Raw genomic sequence first — 22,359 nt, forward strand, 5'->3', positions numbered from 1 at the left:
CACACACATCAAGAGGCAAATATATAAAAATCACAGTCATACAAGAGTCCTAGGAAAAGTGGTGAGGAGATTGGATACAGGTTGTAGGGTATGGGGAATAGTTACCTTCAGAGGAGTAGAGAGGTCTGTGGAGGAAGGAGGCTCAAACAACCAGCATTCTTTGCCAGAGAGGAATCCGAGTGTCTGGCATTTGGATCCAAGTAAGTGCGTACGATTTGACTGGGGCAAAGCCTGATAAATTATAGTGCAAAATGGACCCTAGAAGGTAACTTCAGTCGGACAAACAATGACCTTAATGGCTGTCTCCTGGAATAGATAAAGGGATTGCAAAGCCTTTATTGGCATTCCGGATTGTAACAATGAGAGCTGGGGAGGTATTAGTCATTCCCAGTACTGGACAATGTCTCTGGGGTTGGACAATGAACTTGGAGTTTAGGTTAAGTTTTCCCAGGAAGAGTTTAAACTTCGCAATCATGACTGATAGCCCTTGATTTCTGGATAGGATTTGATTTTGATCAATCTTAAATGGATTAGGGAGGGGGAATGTCTGAAGCGTTTGTCTAAGGGAAATCTACTGAGGCACCTCTTTTGATAGGAACGCTACTCATCCTGCGGCTAGGAAGGTAGAAGCCCATCACACTTAACCACTCTGCATTCCATCAACATTCCATTCATATCTCAGGGCCAAGCTACACATGACGAATGACACTTGAACGGCAAGTGGATTGAGTGGAGTGAACAGGGAGAAATACACTTGCCGTTCAAGTGTCATTCGTCATGTGTAGCTTGGCCCTCAGTCTCCCCTTTCGCCCAACTAGGCAGCTTGCTACTACGACATGAAGCACATTAGAGAGAGAGGGCTTATGATTCTTATAATCATAAGGGCATATTATATAACAGAGAGCTAGGCAGACTGCTCACACCTAAGCTAGGCAGAAAAATTGAAACCAGACTCAGCCAGGAGACAGACCATGATGATTAGCGTATGAATTGTCAGGCGAGACAAGCTTTCAGCCCTCATGTCCTAGAGATGTACAAAGATCCTGAGACAACAGGGTCACCCCAGAATTCCTGAATTAATCACCATAACACATCCTACTGATCTTCTCTTATCCACTTTCCTATCCTCAGGCGACTCAGGGCTCTGATAGTCTCACCCACCCGTATATCACAGGTCATCAGTTATTGTTGATAACTTTAGTTCTGCCCAGGAAGACTTTAAGAAACCTTCCCAGTTTCATTATCTCACCCTGGAGTCAGCTCACCAGTCCCTTTGTTCCTCTCCGGGAACAAGCATTAAGTCATTGTTTTGGGGGAAGAAGACATAATCTTGCCCCAGGGTACCTTCTATGATATATCTGGACTAACCCTCAGTTGTAAGCATGCCCTTGGATTCAGTATCCACCCTCGGACCTCCATATGAGCCCTTCTGCACTGACACACTGAGCACTCAGTGCTGTCTCTCCCAGATTCTCTCTTCAGGATGGTAACTATCACCCAAAAAACCTCTATCAAACTTTTACCACTGCTTTCCAGTAAGCTCTGTGTTTGTGTTGTATGTGGTCTTGTGTGGATGACTCAGCTCAACCCCACCCCTCCTGAGTAGATATAAATGACCTGCCAACATCTTTTCCACACTGTGACACTGAGAGATCTCTGTCTTTTGGTGCTACACCTCTGAAGATGCCAGCCACAGCTGCTGGCGAAACGTCAGGAACTACAATGACAAGACCACGGCAATACAGCCCTGAAAACCCACAACAACCATCATTCTCCAGCCGTGAAAGCCTTCGACAATACATCAAAAAAAAAAAAACACCTCCAGGATCCATGGCCAATCTGGCCTGGAGGAAAATTCCTTCCTGACCCCAGTGGTGATATACAATATCCTAGGCACACAAGAAAGGGCCACAAGAACTCTCCCTCTCACAATCTGCTTAAATTCATACTAAGCCATAGAATCAGCATTGCTGACAGATGGCCATCTACCCTCTGCTTATAAATATCCGAGGAAGGAGAGCTCATCACATCCCATGGAAACCTGTTCTACTGAAGAACCGCTGTAACTGTACTTTGTAATGTTTAGCTAATGTTTAGCCTAATATTTAGACAACAGCATGATTTAGGAGGCCAGTTCCTAAAGATTTGGTCCCTGTGCAACACAACCTTTTCCTGCATGTACTAGAAGTTATGCTATTGGCTGGGAAAGTGGTTGCATTTACACCTATTTCCCTGGCTTCCTTGCTAGATTCCCTTCAAGGAGAATACAGGAAAGTGCTGGGCGCTGCTTGCACCTCCCCAAATTCCCACTGGTTGCCAGAGGGGCCTGGAAATCATGCCTCTCTAGAAATCACCAGAAACTATAGTAAAACCAATGAATTTTTGGCTATTCATCGAGTTTTTGGTTGCCAGCTCCTGGTTGGGAAATTCCTGGCAATTTTGTCGGTAGAGCCCAGGGAGGGAGGGGTTTGGGAACGGGAGTTACCTCAGTGAGGCATAATGCCATAGAGTTTACCATCCATAGAAGCTATTTTCTCCAGGGGAACTGATCTATGTGACCTGGAGATCAGTTGTAATTCCAAGAGATCTCCAGCCATTGCCTAGAGGTTGGCAAACCTATTTCCATGGAGATGACATCGCATCATAACTCGATGACAATTGTTATATATTTAAAGGAGAATCTCTTTTGGTAGATGACTAAGAACTGCTGGTGTAAGAATAGTGGCAGAAAATGAGAGCCAAGGTGGGGAATCCGCTGCTGCCAGCAGGGCACTGGCAGACCTATGCAGGCTGGATAATCTGAAGGGAAGCATTATCCACACCATTAAAACAATGGGTTAGATAAAAAAAAAATAGAGAGCTGCTGTAGCACAGTGGTTAAGTGGTTTGGCTATGAATTAGCACTCTACTGGTTCGAATCCCACTACTGCCTTGAGCTCAATAGGTGGCCTTGGGTAAGCCACTTTTCTCAACCCCAGCCCTCAGCTGTATTGTGGAGATAATAATAACACAAACTTGTTCACCGCTCTTGGTGGGGTACTACTCTGTCTAGAAGAGCAGTATATAAGCACAGTTGTTGTTGTTGTTATTGTTATATTAATCACTGAACAACTAACAACTTGGCAACCTTTCTTTCTAATATCTCCTAGAAAGGAAATCTGAATTTACAGTTTCCAATTTACAATTTCTCCCTTCTAGGACCTATCACAGACGTGCAAAGAAACTAGCAGTTCCCTCAGTCAAGCTCCAAGCCTTCTCTCTCCTTCTGCATGCCAGAGTGATTGAGAGAGCAGGGCTCTTACAGTTAGTAATACAGGAGCAAGTTTTGTGAACTTTTGCTCCCTAATAGACATGGGCACGAACAACATTATGAACAGAAAACAACAACAAACAACCTAATCTGCTGTTCTTGAACAAGCTGTTCATGAGGCCCCATCCTAAACGAACAGGTGGTCATTAAAAGTTTCATTTGTTGCCTTCAGCAGCCATTCGGCAAGCCAGACAGTCTGGCACCTGCTGCCATCAATCCCCTTGGCAACCGGAGGCAGGGAGGGACTGAACTCTGTCTGAACTCCTTCTGGCTTTCCTTCTGGCTTTAATCCTTCAAAGTACTTCCAGCAGAGAGTCCCATTTTTGCCACTGTGAAGAGAAAATGACAGCCAATGGGGAGACCCATGGATCATGCCGTTCCCAGGGTGCAATCCCTCTGAAACTTGGGGGGGGGGGTCTTCAGACGACAGTGAGGACCATGCCCCCTGCAAATTTGGTGGGTATTGAACATTGGGAAGGTCAGTTAGTGGGGTGTTTAAAGGGCCTTGACCCTTGCATGTGGCAGGAAAGGGCCCTTTAAACTATCAGCTGACAGGCAGCAGGGGGGAATCCCCCCTGCCACCTGTCAGCTGATAGTTTAAAGGGATCTTTAAAGGGCCAGGTAAGTGGGTTTGAGGGAAGGGGGGCTAAGTGGGGTGGGTTGGGTTGGGGGGTTCTTCTGGCCTCCATGAACAACAATGTACATGTCCGGGAACAGTTCATGATCATCCATGCTCATTGTTAGTTGTTCGTGGATGGCACCAAACGACGAACAAGGTGTTTGGAGTTTTTTTTTCCATTCGTGCCCCTGTCTACTCCCTAAATTTTAAACTTTTTGACATGAATAAAACAGCACAATAGAAAATTACATGGGTTATCCTATAAAAGCTATAAAGGCAATAAAGGCAGCTGCCTGGCTCTCACTGCCTAGTTAGAAAAATACAGAGACCCAGCTGAAAGCCACAGCAGATGGCTTGCTTCCTGCCTCTCGCTCCTTGTGTCCTGTCAGCTGCAGTTCATAGCTCCACTATGAAATTTCACTTTGAGTTCCCAGGACAGACCAAACTAATGTTACTACACTGTGAATATCTTTATTTTCAGAGCAGCCATTTGACCCTTATTTGTACATCAGAAAGTCAATCTCCAACGTGGTCTGTGCTATGGCTTTTGGACACCGGTTTTCTGTTGAAGATAAAGAATTCCTCATGATGATTGAAGTCCTTGATAATTGTATGAGATTCTCAGGCACCTTTTTTAATTTTGTAAGTCATCTATTTGTTTCCTTTTGGCAATAATCAATGACTCTTCTTCCTGACTTCCTATCCCTCCAAGCTTTGACTTATTTCACATATTTATTGATGTGACTCAGAAATGAAGGTTTGACTGGGGTCCTTTAAAATGAAAGAACAAATTAATTTTTTTGATTAACTTTGGACTAGTGGCTCCCTTAAGGTTAACAAGGTTAACAAAATTTATGGCAGCGTAAGCTTTTGTCACCCTGACTTGGATAATCCAGGCTAGCCCAATCTTTTAGAACTTGGAAGCTAAGCAGGGTCAGCATTGGTTAGTAATTAGATGGGAGACCACCACGGAAGATGAGGGTTGCTATGCAGAGGCAGGCAAAAACAAATCATTTCTGTTAATCTCTTGCCTTGAAAATCTCAGCAGGGATTGCCAGAATTTAGCTATAACTTTACAGTACGTTCCACCTAGCTTTTGTTACTCAGTGCCCACTTTCTCACATGGAGGAAATGTACATATTTTCAGTGTAAGCTTATGCTAGAATAAATTGCATTAATCTTAAAGGTCCCCTTTAAGATTGAAGGCTAGCCTGGATTCTCCAGGTCAGGGTGACAAAAGCTTATGCTACCATAAATTCCACTCCAGCCCATTCTGCCATTGATTCTATCTTTCACTAACGGAGGACAAATTTAATTGGTATAATCAGGGCTTTTTTTTTCAGCAGGAAAGCAGTGGAATGGAGTTCCGGAACCTCTTGAAAATGGTCATATGGCTGGTGGCCCCGCCCCCTGATCTTCAGACAGAGGGAAGTTTAGATTGCCCCCTGCACCTCGGCGGCAGAGAGGACAATCTAAACTCCCCTGTGTCTGGAGATCAGGGGGCGGGGCCACCAACCATGTGACCATTTTCTCCGAGGGCAACCCACTGAGTTCCACCACCACTTTTCCCAGAAAAAAAGCCTTGGGTATAATCGAGTCCATGATGTTGATTCTATGGCCAGTGTTACTGAGCTGTCTCATGGCAATGGCTGGATTTTGCTTTCATCTTCCCTGCAGTTGTATGAAATTTTCCCAAAACTCATGGATCGTCTCCCAGGGCCTCACAAGAAGCTATTTGCACAAGTAGAGGATATACAATTATTTGTAAAGAAGGAGATCGAAAAACATAAGGAGTATCAGGCCATGCACGACCCACAAGATTTCATTGATTTCTATCTGCTTCGAATAGAGAAAGTAAGTAGCCATGCTTTATGTGCAATTAGATTGCGGCAATCTCACACACACACACCAACAAAGTGCTGCCTATCCTCCAGAGCTCTGAACTTATCCTAGTGATTCTGGCCTTAGGAAAATTCAAGTGAGTATCAGCCAACTAGAGCCCATGGAAACCCCCTGGATGAAAGGGGCAAGCCAGCCTCAGCTTTAAAAAACAAAAATAGAATCTTTTCCTAGGGAATTGCAATCCTGGGTAAGAGTGTCACCTTAGATAGAATTTTTATTTTGGCTTTTATTAGAATTTGTGGTCACATTAGGGAAGAAAACTTGTTTTAGTGAGACAGACAAGCACCCTGTTTAAGAACCCATCAAATCTAACTTTCATGTATAGGTCCTATAAACAGGGGCTCTGTGAGTTATAGGCACAATTATCCTGTCAGTTGTGGAAATAAGTTCCAGTGAATCCTGAATGATGAGGGGCACTTTATGGAGAAAAAAGGAATTGAAGGATGTACCTACCTTTACCATAACTAACGGTATCAGTTTTGACAGGTGCCCTGCCACCTTCATGATCAGAAGTCCTGGCATCCTTTTGCCCTGGAAGTTCTACCCATGTGACAGGAAGTGATCTCTCTTTGCCATGGAAGTTCTACCCCATGTGACAGTATATGACCCCCAACTTGTATAACTCTGAGAGTGTGCCATGTGATGCCTCTTCCCTTGGAAGTTCTGTTCCTCCTGACAGGAAATAACCCCTATCCATGTAACCCTCAGAGAGAAATTTGTGGATGACCCCAAACTGGGAGGAGTAGCAAATGCCCTTGAAGACAGGGATAGAATTCAATAAGATCTGAACACACTGGGAAAGTGGGAAGATTTGAATAAGATGTGATTTAACATGGATAAGTGCCAGGTTCTCCATCTCCACCTGGATAACAAAAAATGCAAAGCATGCATCTGGATGAGGGATGCACTTCTGGGTAGCTGTGTGTGTGAACAAGATCTTGAGATACAGGTGGATGGGAAAATGAATATGAGCAGTTAGTGTGATGCAGCAGCAAAAAAAAAGGGAACATGATCTTCGAGTGTATTAAATGCATAACATCGAATTCACACGATGTCATTGTCCCACTATATACCACGTTGGTCAGGCCCCACCTGGAGTATCGTGTGCAGTTCTGTAGGCCTCACAACAAAAAAAAAAGATTTGGACAAATTGGAACGGGTGCAGAGGAGAGCAACCAGGATGGTGAGGGGCCTGAAGACCAAGCCCTACAAGGAAAGACTGAGGGACCTGGGAATGTTCAGTTTGGAGAAAGGGGGGTTGTGGGGCCAAGCAAGTTGTGTGAAGTGCTGAACAGGAGCCAAATACAGAAGATGTCCATCCACCCCATAATCGATTAATACAAGCAAACAAACACCAAAGTCTTGTATTATAAGGATTATAATCTTCCATGTATTTGAGTCATTATCACCAGATGAATTGTTATTCTCAGTGAACAGATCAATGCTTTTGTGTCTAATGATGCAATCCTGTGAAGAGTTGTTCAACTCTAAGCACATTCATTTCAAAGGAATAACTCTATAGAAGGGCATTGTTTGTGTAATACATATGTAATCTCACGTACAACGCCTGGCTGTGTGGACTCCAGGCAAGTATCGTATAAGCTAGTGCTTGAAATAATCCATATATCCAGGTATATAGGGACCTCATTGATCAATTGGCTTTTGACCTTGTCATGAAATCTCACTTTGAGAGAAATGCTGTATTCATCAGCCTTCTTGAGAAGAGCAGACAATTGTCTCATTGTGGGTGGTTACCATTTAGCAGTGACTTTCTGGTGGGATCTTTGTCCTACAAAAGGGCTGAAAAGACACAGAATTTGCACAATATAGAGAAGAACAACAAATACTTGACTGTTTTTATGCCTCTGTGACCTTTCTAAGCTTCCCATACAATGTGCCTTTGGATGTGGACAACATGCCTGCACCAGTTCGCAACTAGACATGGGCACGAACTGTATTACGAACCAAAAAAACCCACAAACCGCCTGATCATCTGTTTGCAAACCGGCGGTTCGTGAGCATCCGTAGCCAATGAACCAGCATTCGTTGGAAGCCCGGTTAATTGTGTTTGCCCGCAGTTCATGAAGCCAAACAGTCAGGCACCATCAATCAATTCCCTTGGAAACGGAGCTGGGGGAATGCCTGAACTCTGTCTGCACTCCTTCTGTTGCCCTGGAAACCCAAATCAAAGCCCAGCTTACCTTGATTGGCAGGTCTTCCTTCCAACCATGGAGCTACAAATTGGTTACAATTGGTTACATGGGAGAAGACACCCGGGGGGAGGTGTTCTGTAGCCATGGGCACACCAATCTCATCTCTGCAAACCCTGATAAGCAGTTCTGATGGCCAACCCCTTGTACACTGGGCCAACGTCAACTGGTGGCTCTAATTGAATCTAATGGTAGTTTCCTGGGGGCCTTGGACTGGAGAGGGTGTAACTCCAAGATCCCTATTGCAATTTTGACCAAACTTGGATGCTGGCTGGAGGAGAGCCTGCTAAATACTCCCTGGGAATATGGGCTCTCTAAGTGCAACAGGGGCTGTTCTGATGCCCACAAACCACAAAACTCAAACCCATTCATCAACAGGACAAGTTCATTTTGGTTCATTTGTTTGGGTTCAGCGGCGGCACTGAACCACGAACCACTGGTTCATTAATTTTTTTTGGTTTGTGTCCATGTCTATTCACAACCCTATACCCCATAGAAATATTAAACTTAATATAGGGAATAGCCTGTGTGTGCTTCACACAATCCAAATAACTTCTTAGAAGAGATGATACACCTCTCTCCCTTTCTTCTCACATCTTGCTCATTATCTCCTTCGTTCCAACTCATCTGTCCATTTTGGAGAGCTATATCTCCATGACTAACTCATAGATCAAATTCATAGTCAAAATGCCTAGAATTCCTTGTAAATCTTCTCTTTTCTTACTAACAACAGAGCAAGAATGACCCTGAATCTACATACAATGAAAAGAACCTAGCTCAGTGTATTTTTGCACTGTGTACCCTTATTTCTCAGTAATCAAAAAGTGATTTGGGAACTAGAAAGCACAGAAAGTAGCATTACTCTCTTCTAATCTTCTTTTCCTCTTTAGAGGGGTCAGAGATCCTGTTCTAATCTATTTCTAATACCAGGATTCAATTATCTTTACATGCTGTAGCACTTTATGCAGTCTACTGCATGCAAGATTCTCAATATGCTCACCCATGGAACACATAGTTGCTGCTTATATAGGGAAATGCAAAAAGTAGAGACATTTTAGGTGAGGTGTGTGAGTAGGAAAAGTTTGAGAAAAAGCATACGGTATCACCACATTTGTGTGTGATGTGCCAAACAGGAACCAAATACAGAGGATTTCTATCTACTACATAATCAATTAATGTAAGCAGACAAACACCAAAGTCTCGTATTGTAAGGATTTTTGGAGCATAATCTTCCATGTACTAGAGTCATTATCACCAGATGAATCATGCTATTGTCAATGAATAGATCCATGTTTGTGTGTCAAACGATGTAATCTTGTACAGAATTTTTTCACTCTAAACACATTTATTTCCAAGGAATAACTCTATAGAAAGGCATTGTTTGTGTAATATATAATCTCACATACCAAACCTGGCTGTGTGGATTCCAGGCAAGTATAGCATAAGCTACTACTTGAAATCACAACTCATATATTTAAAAGGTATATCTAGGGACCTCATTTGGTCTACTCATGAGATTTCACAATGAAATAAAGCAGTAATCATCAGCCTCTTTGAGGAAAGCAGACAATTGTCTCATTGTGAAAGGTTACCATTTAGCAGTGATTTTCTGGTGGGATCTTTGACCTACAAAAGTGCTGAAAAGATACAGTATTTGCACAGTATACAGAATGACAACAAATACTTGCCAGTTTTTATGCATCTGCAACCTTGTTAATCTTTCCAAACAATGTGGCTTTGGATGTGGACAACATGATTGCACCAGTTGGAGACCTTATACCCCACAGAAACATTAAGGTTAATATAGGGATGATATACCTCTCTCCTTTTCCACTCAGATCTAATCCATGGGTCAAATCCATAGTCAAAATGCCTTGTTGTAAATCTTCTCTTTTCCTACTAACAACAGAGCAAGAACGACCCCAAATCTACATACAATGAAGAGAACCTGGTTCAGTGTATTTTTGACCTCTTCATTGGAGGATCAGAAACCACCACCATTGCTTTGCAATGGGCATTGCTCCTCATGGTAAATCATCCAGACATTCAAGGTAAAAGAGATTTCTGCATTGATTCAGGGAAAAGCCATCCTCCCCATTTTTTTTTTAGTAAATGAGTTATTATTCTTAAATTTTTATGTTGAGTAGGCCCTGACCTGGGCGGGTTGCCAACAAGTAAGCTAGACTTAATGACATTTCCTCCCACAACAAATTTAGTAGCACACTATGATCCTACTCTGCATGGTGCAAGCAATGGGCATATACCAAGGACAGACTTCTTGGAGTAGCCCACAGATGCCAATATCCTTGACTATGGAAAAGGGACATCCATCTATGGTGATTATCTTGCAATTTTCCAAATGACGTGCTTTGTTCCCCTCTGCATCCCCCCTCTTGGTGCACTAGTGCCACTCTCACTAAACATCTCCATCAGAGCTGCTTGGTCTTCCTTATAGGAGACCTGAGGAAGAGACCAAAGCAGGTGTTTGCATGATGACACATACCCCCTTGGTGGCTAGCTTGAGGCATTTGGCACCAGTCTCTCTAAGAAGCATTGGCTTCTGGTGCTTCTTTAAGTGGTTCCTGAGGCTCATTGTTGAGAGATGATGGAGTTTTCCCCCTCAGCTGACCCAGAAGCTACTGGCACTATGCGTAATGGGGGTCCTCTGTCCTCTGGAAGTGCTCCCAGATGTTAGAGATGTAGGGGCATCCATGCTGCCCTGCAGCTGTGGGCATCCCAGGAGCCACCTACTGTGAGGGACTTGAGACAGGCACACCATGTCTGATGGAGGTGGTAGAAGGAGCTGGCTGAGGGCAAAGGGGTTGAGAGGTGGTGGTCATTTCTATCACCCTCTCCTGCCTTGCCCTGAAAGGCCTGCTGATGGCCTCCAAGGGACCTGGGGAAGGCCCGCTGGTGGTTGACCCCTCCCACAGTTCCTCCAGAATCCTCTTGGTCCCTGGAGTGAACTCAAGGGCTGGAAAACTCACGTCCACCAAGTGCATCCCAAAGGACATCCTCCTTCCACTGTTAGGTCTCAACAGCTGTAAAAGGGGATCCACAGCAGCAGGCCCCTTCCCAATGTCAGCTCCTGCCTCAGGTGGGGTGGGGGAGGCTCCTGCAGCCATCACAGGAAAGTGGGTCTTGTGAGCCTTCTTGCTGTAATGATCCATGTTGGAGGCTGGGTTGGTGGATGGTAGCCGTCCCGGGCAGGCATCCTCAGTGCTGGTAGAGGGAGAGCTGCAGCCCTCCCCCTCCCCTCAACACCTCTAGTCTTAGTCCTCACCTTTCCTCCAGGGTCCCTCTCAATCTCCTCTCACTCAACTTCTGTCCCTTTGAAACTGTACTACCAACCCACCCAAAACACCTAGCCAAAAATCAGAGGGTTTTTTTCCTAATCAGATCTACTCTTACTGCTACTAGTGCCTACTCTAAAAGCTAGCTAATGCTAATGGTTTGGACCTGGAGATGGACAAATCTCTTTTTCGAAGGCCTTATTTAGGTATGTAGTATTAACGATCTATACTAGCAAGACACTGAATTCCTCTTTAGGAATCAAGCAACTCCCCTGAACCTAGATTATAGGTCAGCCTATACAAACATGATTTCTAAAGTGGCTAGCCTGGCTTCAGTGAAAGCCAGAGCAAAGGTGGGCAACAGCCTAGTTAAATATGTCACTATGGGCAGCCTATATATCTATTCAACTAGACCATACCTAAACCCTTCTTATTCTTTCTACACAAGTCTATTCAGGGGAAAACTTTGTTGTTTCTAATAAGCTAAAATTATTTTTGCTTTTCTGTTAACAAGACCTACAACCAGGACCTTTTTCTGGGGAAAGAGGTGGGGGAACTCTCACCTGGGACAACTCCCAGCAGGAGCATAGACATGCTCCCAGGACCGCACAGTGATGTCACTTACAGGAAGTGATGTCATTGCACACAGCATGGCTGCTGCTCCAGGAGAAAGAAAGAAAGAAAGAAAGAAAGAAAGAAAGAAAGAAAGAAAGAAAGAAAGAAAGAAAGAAAGAAAGAAAGAAAGAAAGAAAGAAAGAAAGAAAGAAAGAAAGAAAGAAAGAAAGAAAGAAAGAAAGAAGAGGAGAGGGGGAGGGAGGGAGGGAGGGAGGGAAAGAAGGAGAGAGACAGACAGACAGACAGAAAGACATGGAAAGAAGGAAAGAGAAAGGAAGGGAGGAAAGAGAAAGGAAGGGAGGTAGGAAGGAAAGAAGGTAAAAAAGAAGGAAAGACAAAGAAAGAAGGAAGGGAGGAAGGAAGGGAAGGGAAGGAGGAAGGGAGGAAGGAAGGGAAGGAGGAAGAAAGAAAGAAAAAGAAAGAAAGAAGGAAAGATATGGAAGGGAGGAAAGCTTCAGCTGGGAAGGGGGAATACCCCTCCTCTCAGCTACAGTTTAAAGCCTGTTTGGAGCTTCCCCGGCTTTAGCTGGCCTACTGGGAAGCCTTGGGCTGCAGGGAGAGGTGCTGGAACGCCTTTCCACCACGTTCCGGCTGAAAACAAGCCCTGTCTGCAACTAACCTATGTTTAAAAAGCCTTTTTAAAGTTTACCCTCTGACTACCCAACAAGAGCATACCAAAATTCTGCTACCAGCAACATAACAAAAATAACAGTAGCAGTGCAAAACACCACACCTCTTAGTGAAAAGTAATTCTACCCCCGCCTCCTGAAAGAAAAACCATCACAGAATCGACAAGTATTATCTTTAAATCAGAAGGGAATCCAAATCAACAGCAAGAGCTATTTTCCAACAGACAAGACGAGCAAATCTCTCAAAAATGGCAAGCAGAAGGGGCTCTCTCTCTTTCTTTTCCCACCAAAACACCTCAAAACAGAACTAACCTCCCCAAAAAAGCAATAAGCAATAATGAACCGCAGTAGTAGAACACTAACACCAAAGTTCAAGCAGTTGGACAAAAGTCAAAGCACCACTCATAACAGCAAAAAGCAGTTTTTAAGCAGTTTTTAAAAGGTTAATTGCATGACAAAACTCCACCCCCCCCCCCCCACACACACATACCTTATCTCTCCCAGACACCAGGTCAATCCCCCCTCCTCCCAGACACAGGAAATACCAGTGAGTCTATGACAGAAATTCTACAGCAGTTGAGTCTATGACAGAAATTCGATTCCTCCAGACAGCAGTGCAGCATCAGGTAGGCATCAATTCCACTGGTAAATCCAAGAAAACAAAGCAGGCCAGACCAGAGAAAGCCAGCAGCAGCAACAGTCTCAATCCCAGGCCAGACCACATAAAATGAAGGCTGGTCTGAGCCTTGCTGGGCAACTTTAAATGCTTTCACCTTCTCCAAGAATTTCATTGGCTAGAGAAGGTGAGCTTCTGCAAGGATTGGCCACTCACTGTCCCCGACTTGCTTCATTCCCCCTCCTTACAGTCTCTGCTGCACTCCCCCATCCTTCCTCCACCTCCCCTCTTTGCAAAAAAGGTGGGAAATGCCAGGAAACAGACAGGGAACCTAACTAGCTGTGTTTCCTGAATTTACCCATCTTAACTTGGATTTATCTGGGGAGGGGGGTCTCGATTTGGGTTCCTGGATAAGATCTGGGATTCTCTACTGTGATCTGGGAAAGATGGATTTTACCAAATCAACACAAAAACAGCTTTTTAAACTTGTTTCTCGGACCCGGATCACACACCCCTAAAGGAGCCCTTGCTAAAAAGAATCTCCAGATCAGTTCAACTTCCCATATTTGGCATCATTTCCTAACCATGGCTAACAGCTCCACTTGATAAGGGTCACATTCTAGGCTAACTCATTATCCTACAACTTCAAACTAGGGGTGTGTACCAAGAAAGTTTCTGTTTCAGTTTTGGTTCTTGGTGGTGGGGGGCGGTCTATTTTGGTTCATTTTTTTTTTGTTATGCATACCCCTGCTTCAAATACTATGTAATACAATCATATACCATATATTTTAAGAAGACATTTTAAATAAAACATCTTAAAATATATGAAAATTGTTAGTTCATTCTTGCTACTTTTTAATCTTAACAAAGACTATGTAAAATAATGATTACAAGTTTCTGATACATACGACTAACTTTTTGGCCCTCAACCAATATATCCAATCCTTGAATCATATCTTCGATTGGATGAAGTTGGACATTCTTGCCATTCTTAGACACTCACTGCACCAGGGACTCAACAAATGATATCTATTGATACGGGTTAGACTGTTTCTAACCTAAACAGGTACATACAATTGTGTTACTTCTTGGTTTATTGCCCCTCTCCAAGACTATTCTGAGTTTCTGAATTGCATTTTTACTATGTTTAGCTAACAGGCCAGGGTTGCTCTGTTTTTTCATGCAGAGTCATCCTCTAGGATCTACTTTGTCAAATCCAGTAGGTGTTCCTCTATATTTATGGCTATATCTGTGACAACTGTGTGTGTATTATATTCTGTCAAGTTGCTTCCAACCTATGGCAACTCTATGAATGAACAACCTCAACATGTCCTATCATTGACAGTTTTTCTCAGATCTGAAAACAGCTGGAGTGGCAGCAGTCCCTAGTGAGGAGGCAGCAAGCTGCAGCAGGCTCGAGCATAGCACCAGAAACTGAGGAGGTCTAAGGTGAAAGGCTTTGGGGATAGTAAAAACCTTTTTGAAAGAGCCAGGGAGGCAACAATATAGAGGTCACACACACACACACACACACATAAGAAAAAGAAGATGTTCTCCAAGTAAAAGCCTGCATAGAGAGCCAGTTTGGTGTAGTGGTTAAGAGCATGGGACTCTAATCTGGAGAGCCAGGTTTGATTCCCCACTCCTCCATGAAGTCAGCTGGGTACCCTTGGGCGAGTCACAGTTCTCTGGAGCTCTCTCAGCCCCACCCACCTCACAGGGTGATTGTTGGGGGGGTAATAATAACACTTTGTAAACTGCTCTGAGTGGGCATTAAGTTGTCCTGAAGGGTGGTATATAAATCGAATGTTGTTGTTGTTGTTGTTGTTGTTGTTATAATAAAGTAGAGAATACCTAATGCTCTGTTTGTGTAAAAAAAAAAAGTATTGGTTGTGGCCAGAGCCCTCCTGAGGTATAAGTTTAAAGTAACTTAAAGATGAACTGGATTACTGTCCAACAGCAAAGGTTAAAAACAAACAACATCGTTAAACTTGTCCTTCAGCAAACAGCTGTATCTGTCCATCAGAATCATGCAGACAAATCCTTCGTATGCACATTCAGGTCTGGCTTAGCTAGCTTTCAGGTATTCTGAGCCATCACTCATTGGCAGGGAAGTATATGTGAGTTAAAGGGAATCACACAAGAATTGGCTAAGCAAACGTGGTAAACTGGGACCTTCTTTCTCTGCTGCAGCCTCTAATTAGGGTTGCCCGGCATGGCTTGACAACCAGTGAGAGACCAGAGGGTGGGGGCATTGTGGGATGCTGTTGGGAATGATGCAATATTACTTCTTGGGAGAAACCAGAAGTAACATCATGCACCCTTAGAAATCACCAGACACTTAATGGTAAAACTGGTAATTTCTTGAGAAGACTGAGAAAATGGTTTTTCTCCTAGTGGCCATGGTAACAGGCAAAAGAAGCCACAGTGGGCAATGCTCCAGCCCTGGTGAGGCTTAGCAGCCCTACCTGTAATCCGTGGCTCGGGGGAAGCTCCTGACCACACATAAAAGGTAAACTATGTTGCATGATGATGCACATTTTATCCTGGTGCGCCTTCGCAGGAGCACCAGTATAAAAAGTGCAGCATAGCCAATACAGACTCCAGGGGGTGCCACGGTGGTGGGGTGGTCAGGCAAGGTGGCCCGTCCCTCTGGAGGACACCACAGTGGTGGGACAGCCAGGTGAGCTGGCCTGTCTCTCTGGAGGGTGCCGCAGCAGCAGGATGGCCAGGTGAGCCGGCCTGTTCCTTCAGTGGCCAGCGCCATGGCGGGACAGCTAGGTGAGCCAACCTGCCCCTCCAGAGGCCAGCACAGTGCCAGGAAGACCAGGTGAGCCGTCCCATCCCTCTGGAGGCTGGTTCCACAGCAGGACAGCCGGCAAGCCAGCCTGTCCCTCTGGAGGCCACACCGTTTTCTAGGGCCCATTTAAAAAAAAACAAACAGAATCTGTTGCTAGTGACTTTATAAAACCCATGTTCCTTTACTTTTTGTTTCTTTTCATATTTATTTTGTACTGTTGTACAGACCAAATAACTCACAGTTACAGAGTTGTCAAATCCAGCTCGGAAAATTCCTGGATATTTGGGGTTAGTGCCTGGAAAAATGGAGTTTGGAGATGGAAAGGAAATCAACATGGATGTGAAGTCAAACAGTGGCTGCTTCCACACACATTGGATAATCCACTTTCAATACTCTTTAGTGAACAGTTGGAACTGCTTTTCCATGTGTGGAACAAAAAAAAAAACACTTCCAAAGGATTGCTAAAGTGCATTGAAAGTGCATTATTCAACATGTGTGGAAATGACCAGTCTCTCCTTCAAACCTGCCTTTTCCTTCAAGGGAAGTGATTTATGTAGTCTAGGCATTATTTGTAATTCCAGCAGATCTCCTGGTCTCACTTGGAGGTAGGAGAGCATGCAACCCTCTGCAACTTGCCTACTGTTCAATATTTAGATTTCGGTTCCTTGAGCAGAATCTTATGGAATTGTTTCAGAGGTTTATTGACTTCATAGAGATGAATACAATGATCAGAATAAAGCTTCATTTTTATACTATTTTCCTCAGAGAAAGTCCACAAGGAGATGGAAGATGTTTTGGGTTCTTCTCTGTCATTCAACTATGAGGATCAAAAGAGGCTGCCTTATACTAATGCGGTGATTCATGAGATCTTGCGTTCCCACTACGTTCTGTTTTGTGGGGTCAACAGACAAAGTGTGAAGGATGTGAACATGTTTGGTTTTCTCATTCCCAAGGTATGGAAGACTATTACAGTTGCCCTCCTGTATCTGAAGAGGGTTGTCCATAAGAGGTGGCCCTTAACAGGAACTTATAGGAACTTCCATATTGGAACTTCCTCTAGAAGGGCAAAGGAATTTTTCATGTTTTCAAATGGGACAAATCCGACGGCACTAGGGAATTATAACAGATCTCCACATGACAGCAATCCGTTCCCCTGATGGAACCTTCCCCAAATCTCCAAGAATTTGCCAGGTTAGAGCTGGCAACCCAACATGGCACCTAGAAATGTCATTGTGGCACCCAGTCTTTTCAGCAATTATTTTATGGTAGTCTCTCTCAGAAATTACTGGGTCCAAACAGCTTGATCCTTTCACATCCCAAAAGGCTATGCCTCAAATCATGCCATCTGCATTGTCAAAACTCATGTGAAACAAGGAAGCTGAGTCTGTAACAAGAAGGAGAATATGTCAAGACTGAGCAAAAAACTGACTGCATCCAAACCAAAGCTTATGGATCATTTTCATATCAGAATATTTTTGTTGTATGAAATAAATATGAATCTGCATGAAGTTCTTACCATTGCTTGCTTTTCAATATGTCGATAACATCTCAGTCTATATCTCTGTATCCAAATCTTCTGGTGATGCAGTAGAAGTCTTGAGCCACAGCTGGACTACTCATAGATCCAGAGGACTAGTAGTCCAGCTAGACTACTGTGATTGAAACTGAGTCTTCCTGACAAGGCAGAGGTAATGCTGGTTGAGAAGCCGAAGCCTTGAAGGATATTGTGCTTCCTACCTTCAGTGGGGTTCAGGTCACCCCTGTTGACTTGATTAAGATCCTAGGGGTTATACTAGATCCAGCATTATTGTGGAGAAACAAGTTAATGCAGCTACCGAAAAATACTTTCTTCCAGGTATATTTAGTCCAGAATTTGATCCTCTACCTTGTCTTGCTGTTCTGGACACCTAGATCCATACTATGTTGACCTCATAGTTAAACTATTGTCATGTATTCAATACGGGTCTGCCTTTGAATTCAATTCGGAGACTCCAGTTGGTACAAAATGCTGCAGATCAGTTATTATCAGGAGCTTTGTGGAGCATGCACATTATGCCCATTCTGCTGCCATTACATTGTCTGTCCGTCAACTACTGGGTTCGATTCAACATGTGGGCGGTCACAAACAAATCTCTTCCTGGCCTTGGATCCTCATTTCTGCCAAACCATTTCTTCTTCTATGCTCCACATGGACAGCTTTGTTCATTTGAGCAGAGGCTTCTGAGGGTGCTGTCCTGCAAAAGGGCAAGATTGACACGTTGTACACATGCATTCTTGGTTGTTCCCTGCTCTGTGGAATGGCTTACCTGTCATCCCACAAACTATGTAAAACAGAATTGTTCAGTAGGGCATTTCTCTAAAGCTAACAGGACTGTATTATAACAGAATAGTTCAGAAGGGACTTTTTATAAGGGGAACAGGACTGTGTATTGTACCACTTTAGACATTACCTCTTGGTTGTCGGTTTTAGCCTGCTTTCATTGCATTGTCTTCTACTTATATAGTAACATGTTTCTGCTTTGTTTAAATACGTTTAATACTTGTTTCCAACTTCTTTCATCCCAGTACTATTAAATTCCTTGTTAGATGTTTCATCCTGCTGATACTTTGGTTTACATTGTATGATCTGCCTTGAGTCTCTGTGAGAAAGGCAAGACTATAAAGTAAATAAAATAATAGGAAGATTGTTTTTTGGGTTTTTTTTTTACTATTTCTAGGAACGTTTCCTGGAGTGCATCGAATTATTCTTCACATTTCTGTCATCCAAATGCAAATAGAATTTTTACTTTTCTTTGTTCTAGTCGGGATACTTCTTGAGTCAACATTTTTTTCCCTTACAGGGAGCCAGTATTATTCCTGATCTCCGCTCTGTTCTTCTTGATCCCAAGCAATGGGAGAAACCTCGGGAGTTCCATCCAAATCATTTTTTGGACAAAGATGGAAGATTTGTGGAAAGAGAAGCATTTCTTCCATTTGGTGCAGGTAAAGGCAGAACTCTGAAATTTCTTATGATTGATAGGCATGTTTATGAAGTTTGTAGGAAAAGGAATAATAATGCATTAAGAACAGAATGTTCTATTGAATAATCACTGCATTAACAATATATGTCAAACAGAATCTTTTTGTAAGGTTTTTTTATTTTTTGGAAAACCACTGCAAGTTAAATTCTTTAGACTAGAACTTGGACATATTTATTATCGTTGTTGTTTATACTCTGCCTTTCCCACTGAGATCTAAGATGGATTACATACTGCAAGTGAATACAATATAATCAGTATCTTCAGAGAAAAAATACAGTATGATTAACTGTTAGGACATTCCATGAAAACAGATACAACAGGGTATAGTAGTTGCAAATTTGAAAACTAGCATAAAGCCGAAGACAGCTGCAATTTTCTGAATTAAAGCATAAATAATTTACACAACATCTTTAACAACTTCGAACTATTCTGTAGGAGCATATCTACTTCACCAATAGCTTAGTCTCCATTTCCTGTCCCTTATCAAGGTATCTCTGCTAGACATGGGCATGAACAGAAAAAAAAATGAACATGGTGCTCATTGTTCATTGCCATCCCCGAACAACGAATAACGAACATTGACGAACATGACCCGTTCATGAACATATTCGTTGTTCGTTGTTCGTGGGGGCCAGCAGGCTCTACCTACCACACCAATCCCAGAAACCCTACCTGAGCAGGCAGCAGGAAATGTACCAGTAATAAATAATAGCTTGGCCCTAGAGTCTGGCAGCAGCCCTGGAACCTGAAGGGGTAAATCCCTGCTACACCACTCCCAGAAATCTTACCTGAGCAGGAAGCAGGAAAGGTACCAGTAATAAATAATAGCTTGGCCCAGAGCCTGGCAACAGCCCAGGAACTTGAAGAGGTAGATCCCTATCCCACCACACACAAAGAAAATTCAAGCTCCAATGCACTCTCTCTATCAAAATGCCAAAAGCAGCTGTCTCTCCCTCACTCTCTGCAAAAGCAGAGCTGGGAGCCCCCTCCCCCCTGCTCTTTGCTTCCTTGTAACAAATTTGGAGCTCCACACTTGAAAGGAAGACCTGCCTATCAAGCTAAATTGGGCTTAGATTGGGGTTTCCAGGGCATAGGAAGGAGTTCAGACAGAGTTCAGACAATCCCTGCCTAAGTTTCCAAGGGAATTGATTGCAGGTGCCAGACTGTCTGGCTTGATGAACAGCAATGAATGAGGCTTGCAACGAACACCTGTTCATTTAGAGTTTGTTTAGAAAGGGGCCTTGCAAACAGCTTGTTCGCGAACAGCTGATTGGACTGTTCATGGCTTTTTTTAGTTCGTATTGCTGTTCGTGCCCATCTCTAATCTCTGCCCAATTTCTTATGACACAGCCCTAAAATCTAAGTAGAAAGCTCTCCTGAATAATTCATTTTTGTATGGTTTGCAGAAGGCCAGGAGGTTTCCTGACCTCCTCTGGCAAGCCATTCCACATGGTGGGGGCTACCTCAGAGAGAGTACATGTTCAGGTACTTGTTGATTTAGTCCAACTGCAGGATGGTATCTGCAGAAGGGCCTGTTCAGATGAGCAGAACTGCCATGGCAGAACATAGATGCAGTTTTGCAGATATGAGGGGCCTAGACCACGAAGGGATTTGAATGTAATAGCCATGCCTTTGAATTGATCCTCATAACTGATGGTAGCTAATGGAGTGACTGCAGAATGAGAGTGATATGTGTGCTCCATCGAGCTCCTGAAAGTACACGAGCTGCAGCATTTTGCACCAGCTGGAGCCTCTGAGTTGATTTTGAGGGGAGACCTTTGTAGAGTGAATTACTCTAGTCTTGTATTGATGTTACCATAGCATGAATCTAGGTGACAAATCAGCCATGTCAAGATAGGGGCCAGCTTCCAAGCAGTCTAAATTGGGAGAAGGTCTTTCTTGCTGCTGCATTGACTTCCTTCTCTAGTAGCAGGGCTGGATCCAATATAACCCCTAGTTTTTCACTGATTGAGCCGGGGTCAACTATACTTTTTTTGATTAACATTTGACGGGCCCTTTTCACACTACTTACTTGCTTCTGGAACATCACAAAATGCAGCGCAAAAAAACGTGGAAAATAGCGTCTTCTCGCGAGAGTTTTGCGTGATATCGCGCAAAACTCCCATGAGAAGACACTATCTTCTGAGTTCTTTGCACTACATTTCGCGATGTTCCAGAAGCAAGTAGTGTGAAAAGGGGCCTGGAATGCTTTAGCCACCCTCCAAAATGCTCAGCTCTGCCCTAGAAGCTCTCGGTAGTTGGTAGCCCTTGGAGTTGGAAAGGAGGACGCTTTTAGTAAGGAATAGTTAAGTTTATTGACTAATGGATAGATCAAACAAGGAAAGTCAAGACATCAGTTCATCAATTGCAGTTCATAAATGCAATCTATAAATGAAATAATGATAATCTCAAAGCCAGTGTTTCTTATTGTAGTGTTCCACCCTCTAATTTCCTTTTGGACATCTTTCATCTTCTCCCTTTGAAGGGCCTTGATAATCCTGGTCCAACCCCAGGGGGACATCTGATCTCTTGGAGGATATCTTGAAAGGCTGGGGTGTTGCAACCCAGTAGGATGGGGTATGGTAATTCCTCTCCTTGGGCCACCTCCACCTCTTGGATTGTCCCAGATAAAGTGATGGGGATATGCCAAAGTGGCCATTTATCTGTGTGCTGATAGATGTGCATCACTTGGATCCAATGACATACATGGAGATCAGATGGCATAAAGTGCACCTGAAACATTGATATGGTGTTGACACTGTCCCTCAGGCCCCACCTTCCTTCCAAAGATGGTGTGACCCCCTTTCACACCGCCATCTACCAGAAACTTGATTTCACAACCTGGGGCTTCACAGGTAGTTAAGGACAGTCACAACATACCTCCTAACATCTTACATACTTAACTATCAACTGGCCACAAGCAGCACCACACTAAAACAGCCCTTTTACATTTAATTACAGCCGACTGAAATTTAGCAACTGACATGATCCGTTTATCATTATCTAATCACCATGAACTTTATTGAGAAATGGTTTCCGTTCTTTGATCATATAGAAAATAATAGTTCCTTACCTGGGCCGATTCCAGACGGCCCTCCCCATGCCGAAACGTCGCGCAAAACTCGCGTGAGAAAACGCGATATTTCGCGTTTTCCACGTGACGACGCGCGACATTTCGGCATGGGGAGGGCCGTCTGAAATCGGCCCTGGATTGAAAATCTTTAACATGTATGTAAATATGTACGTTTCATTTAGGCTTTCGATATGTGTGTGTGTGCGCGCGCGCGTGCGTGCGTGTGTGTGTGCTTTTACTTTGTGCTACTGAGTTGAATACTGCTAATATTC

At 43.6% G+C, this 22,359-nt stretch overlaps 1 protein-coding gene across 4 annotated transcripts in view; it reads left to right on the top strand.

Moving 5' to 3' along the window:
- The window catches only part of LOC129332853 (cytochrome P450 2J5-like), a 43,386-nt gene that overhangs the window by 13,861 nt on the left and 7,166 nt on the right, over positions 1 to 22,359 (top strand). For all 4 annotated transcript variants that reach the window (XM_054984147.1, XM_054984148.1, XM_054984149.1 and 1 more), the window contains exons 4-8: positions 4,411 to 4,571; positions 5,607 to 5,783; positions 9,951 to 10,092; positions 16,760 to 16,947; positions 18,835 to 18,976. In XM_054984147.1, the coding sequence (XP_054840122.1) occupies positions 4,411 to 4,571; positions 5,607 to 5,783; positions 9,951 to 10,092; positions 16,760 to 16,947; positions 18,835 to 18,976 (810 nt within the window). The remainder of the gene's footprint in view (positions 1 to 4,410; positions 4,572 to 5,606; positions 5,784 to 9,950; positions 10,093 to 16,759; positions 16,948 to 18,834; positions 18,977 to 22,359) is intronic.

The sequence above is a fragment of the Eublepharis macularius genome, chromosome 6 (assembly GCF_028583425.1).
Source record: "Eublepharis macularius isolate TG4126 chromosome 6, MPM_Emac_v1.0, whole genome shotgun sequence".
Lineage (NCBI taxonomy): Eukaryota > Metazoa > Chordata > Lepidosauria > Squamata > Eublepharidae > Eublepharis > Eublepharis macularius.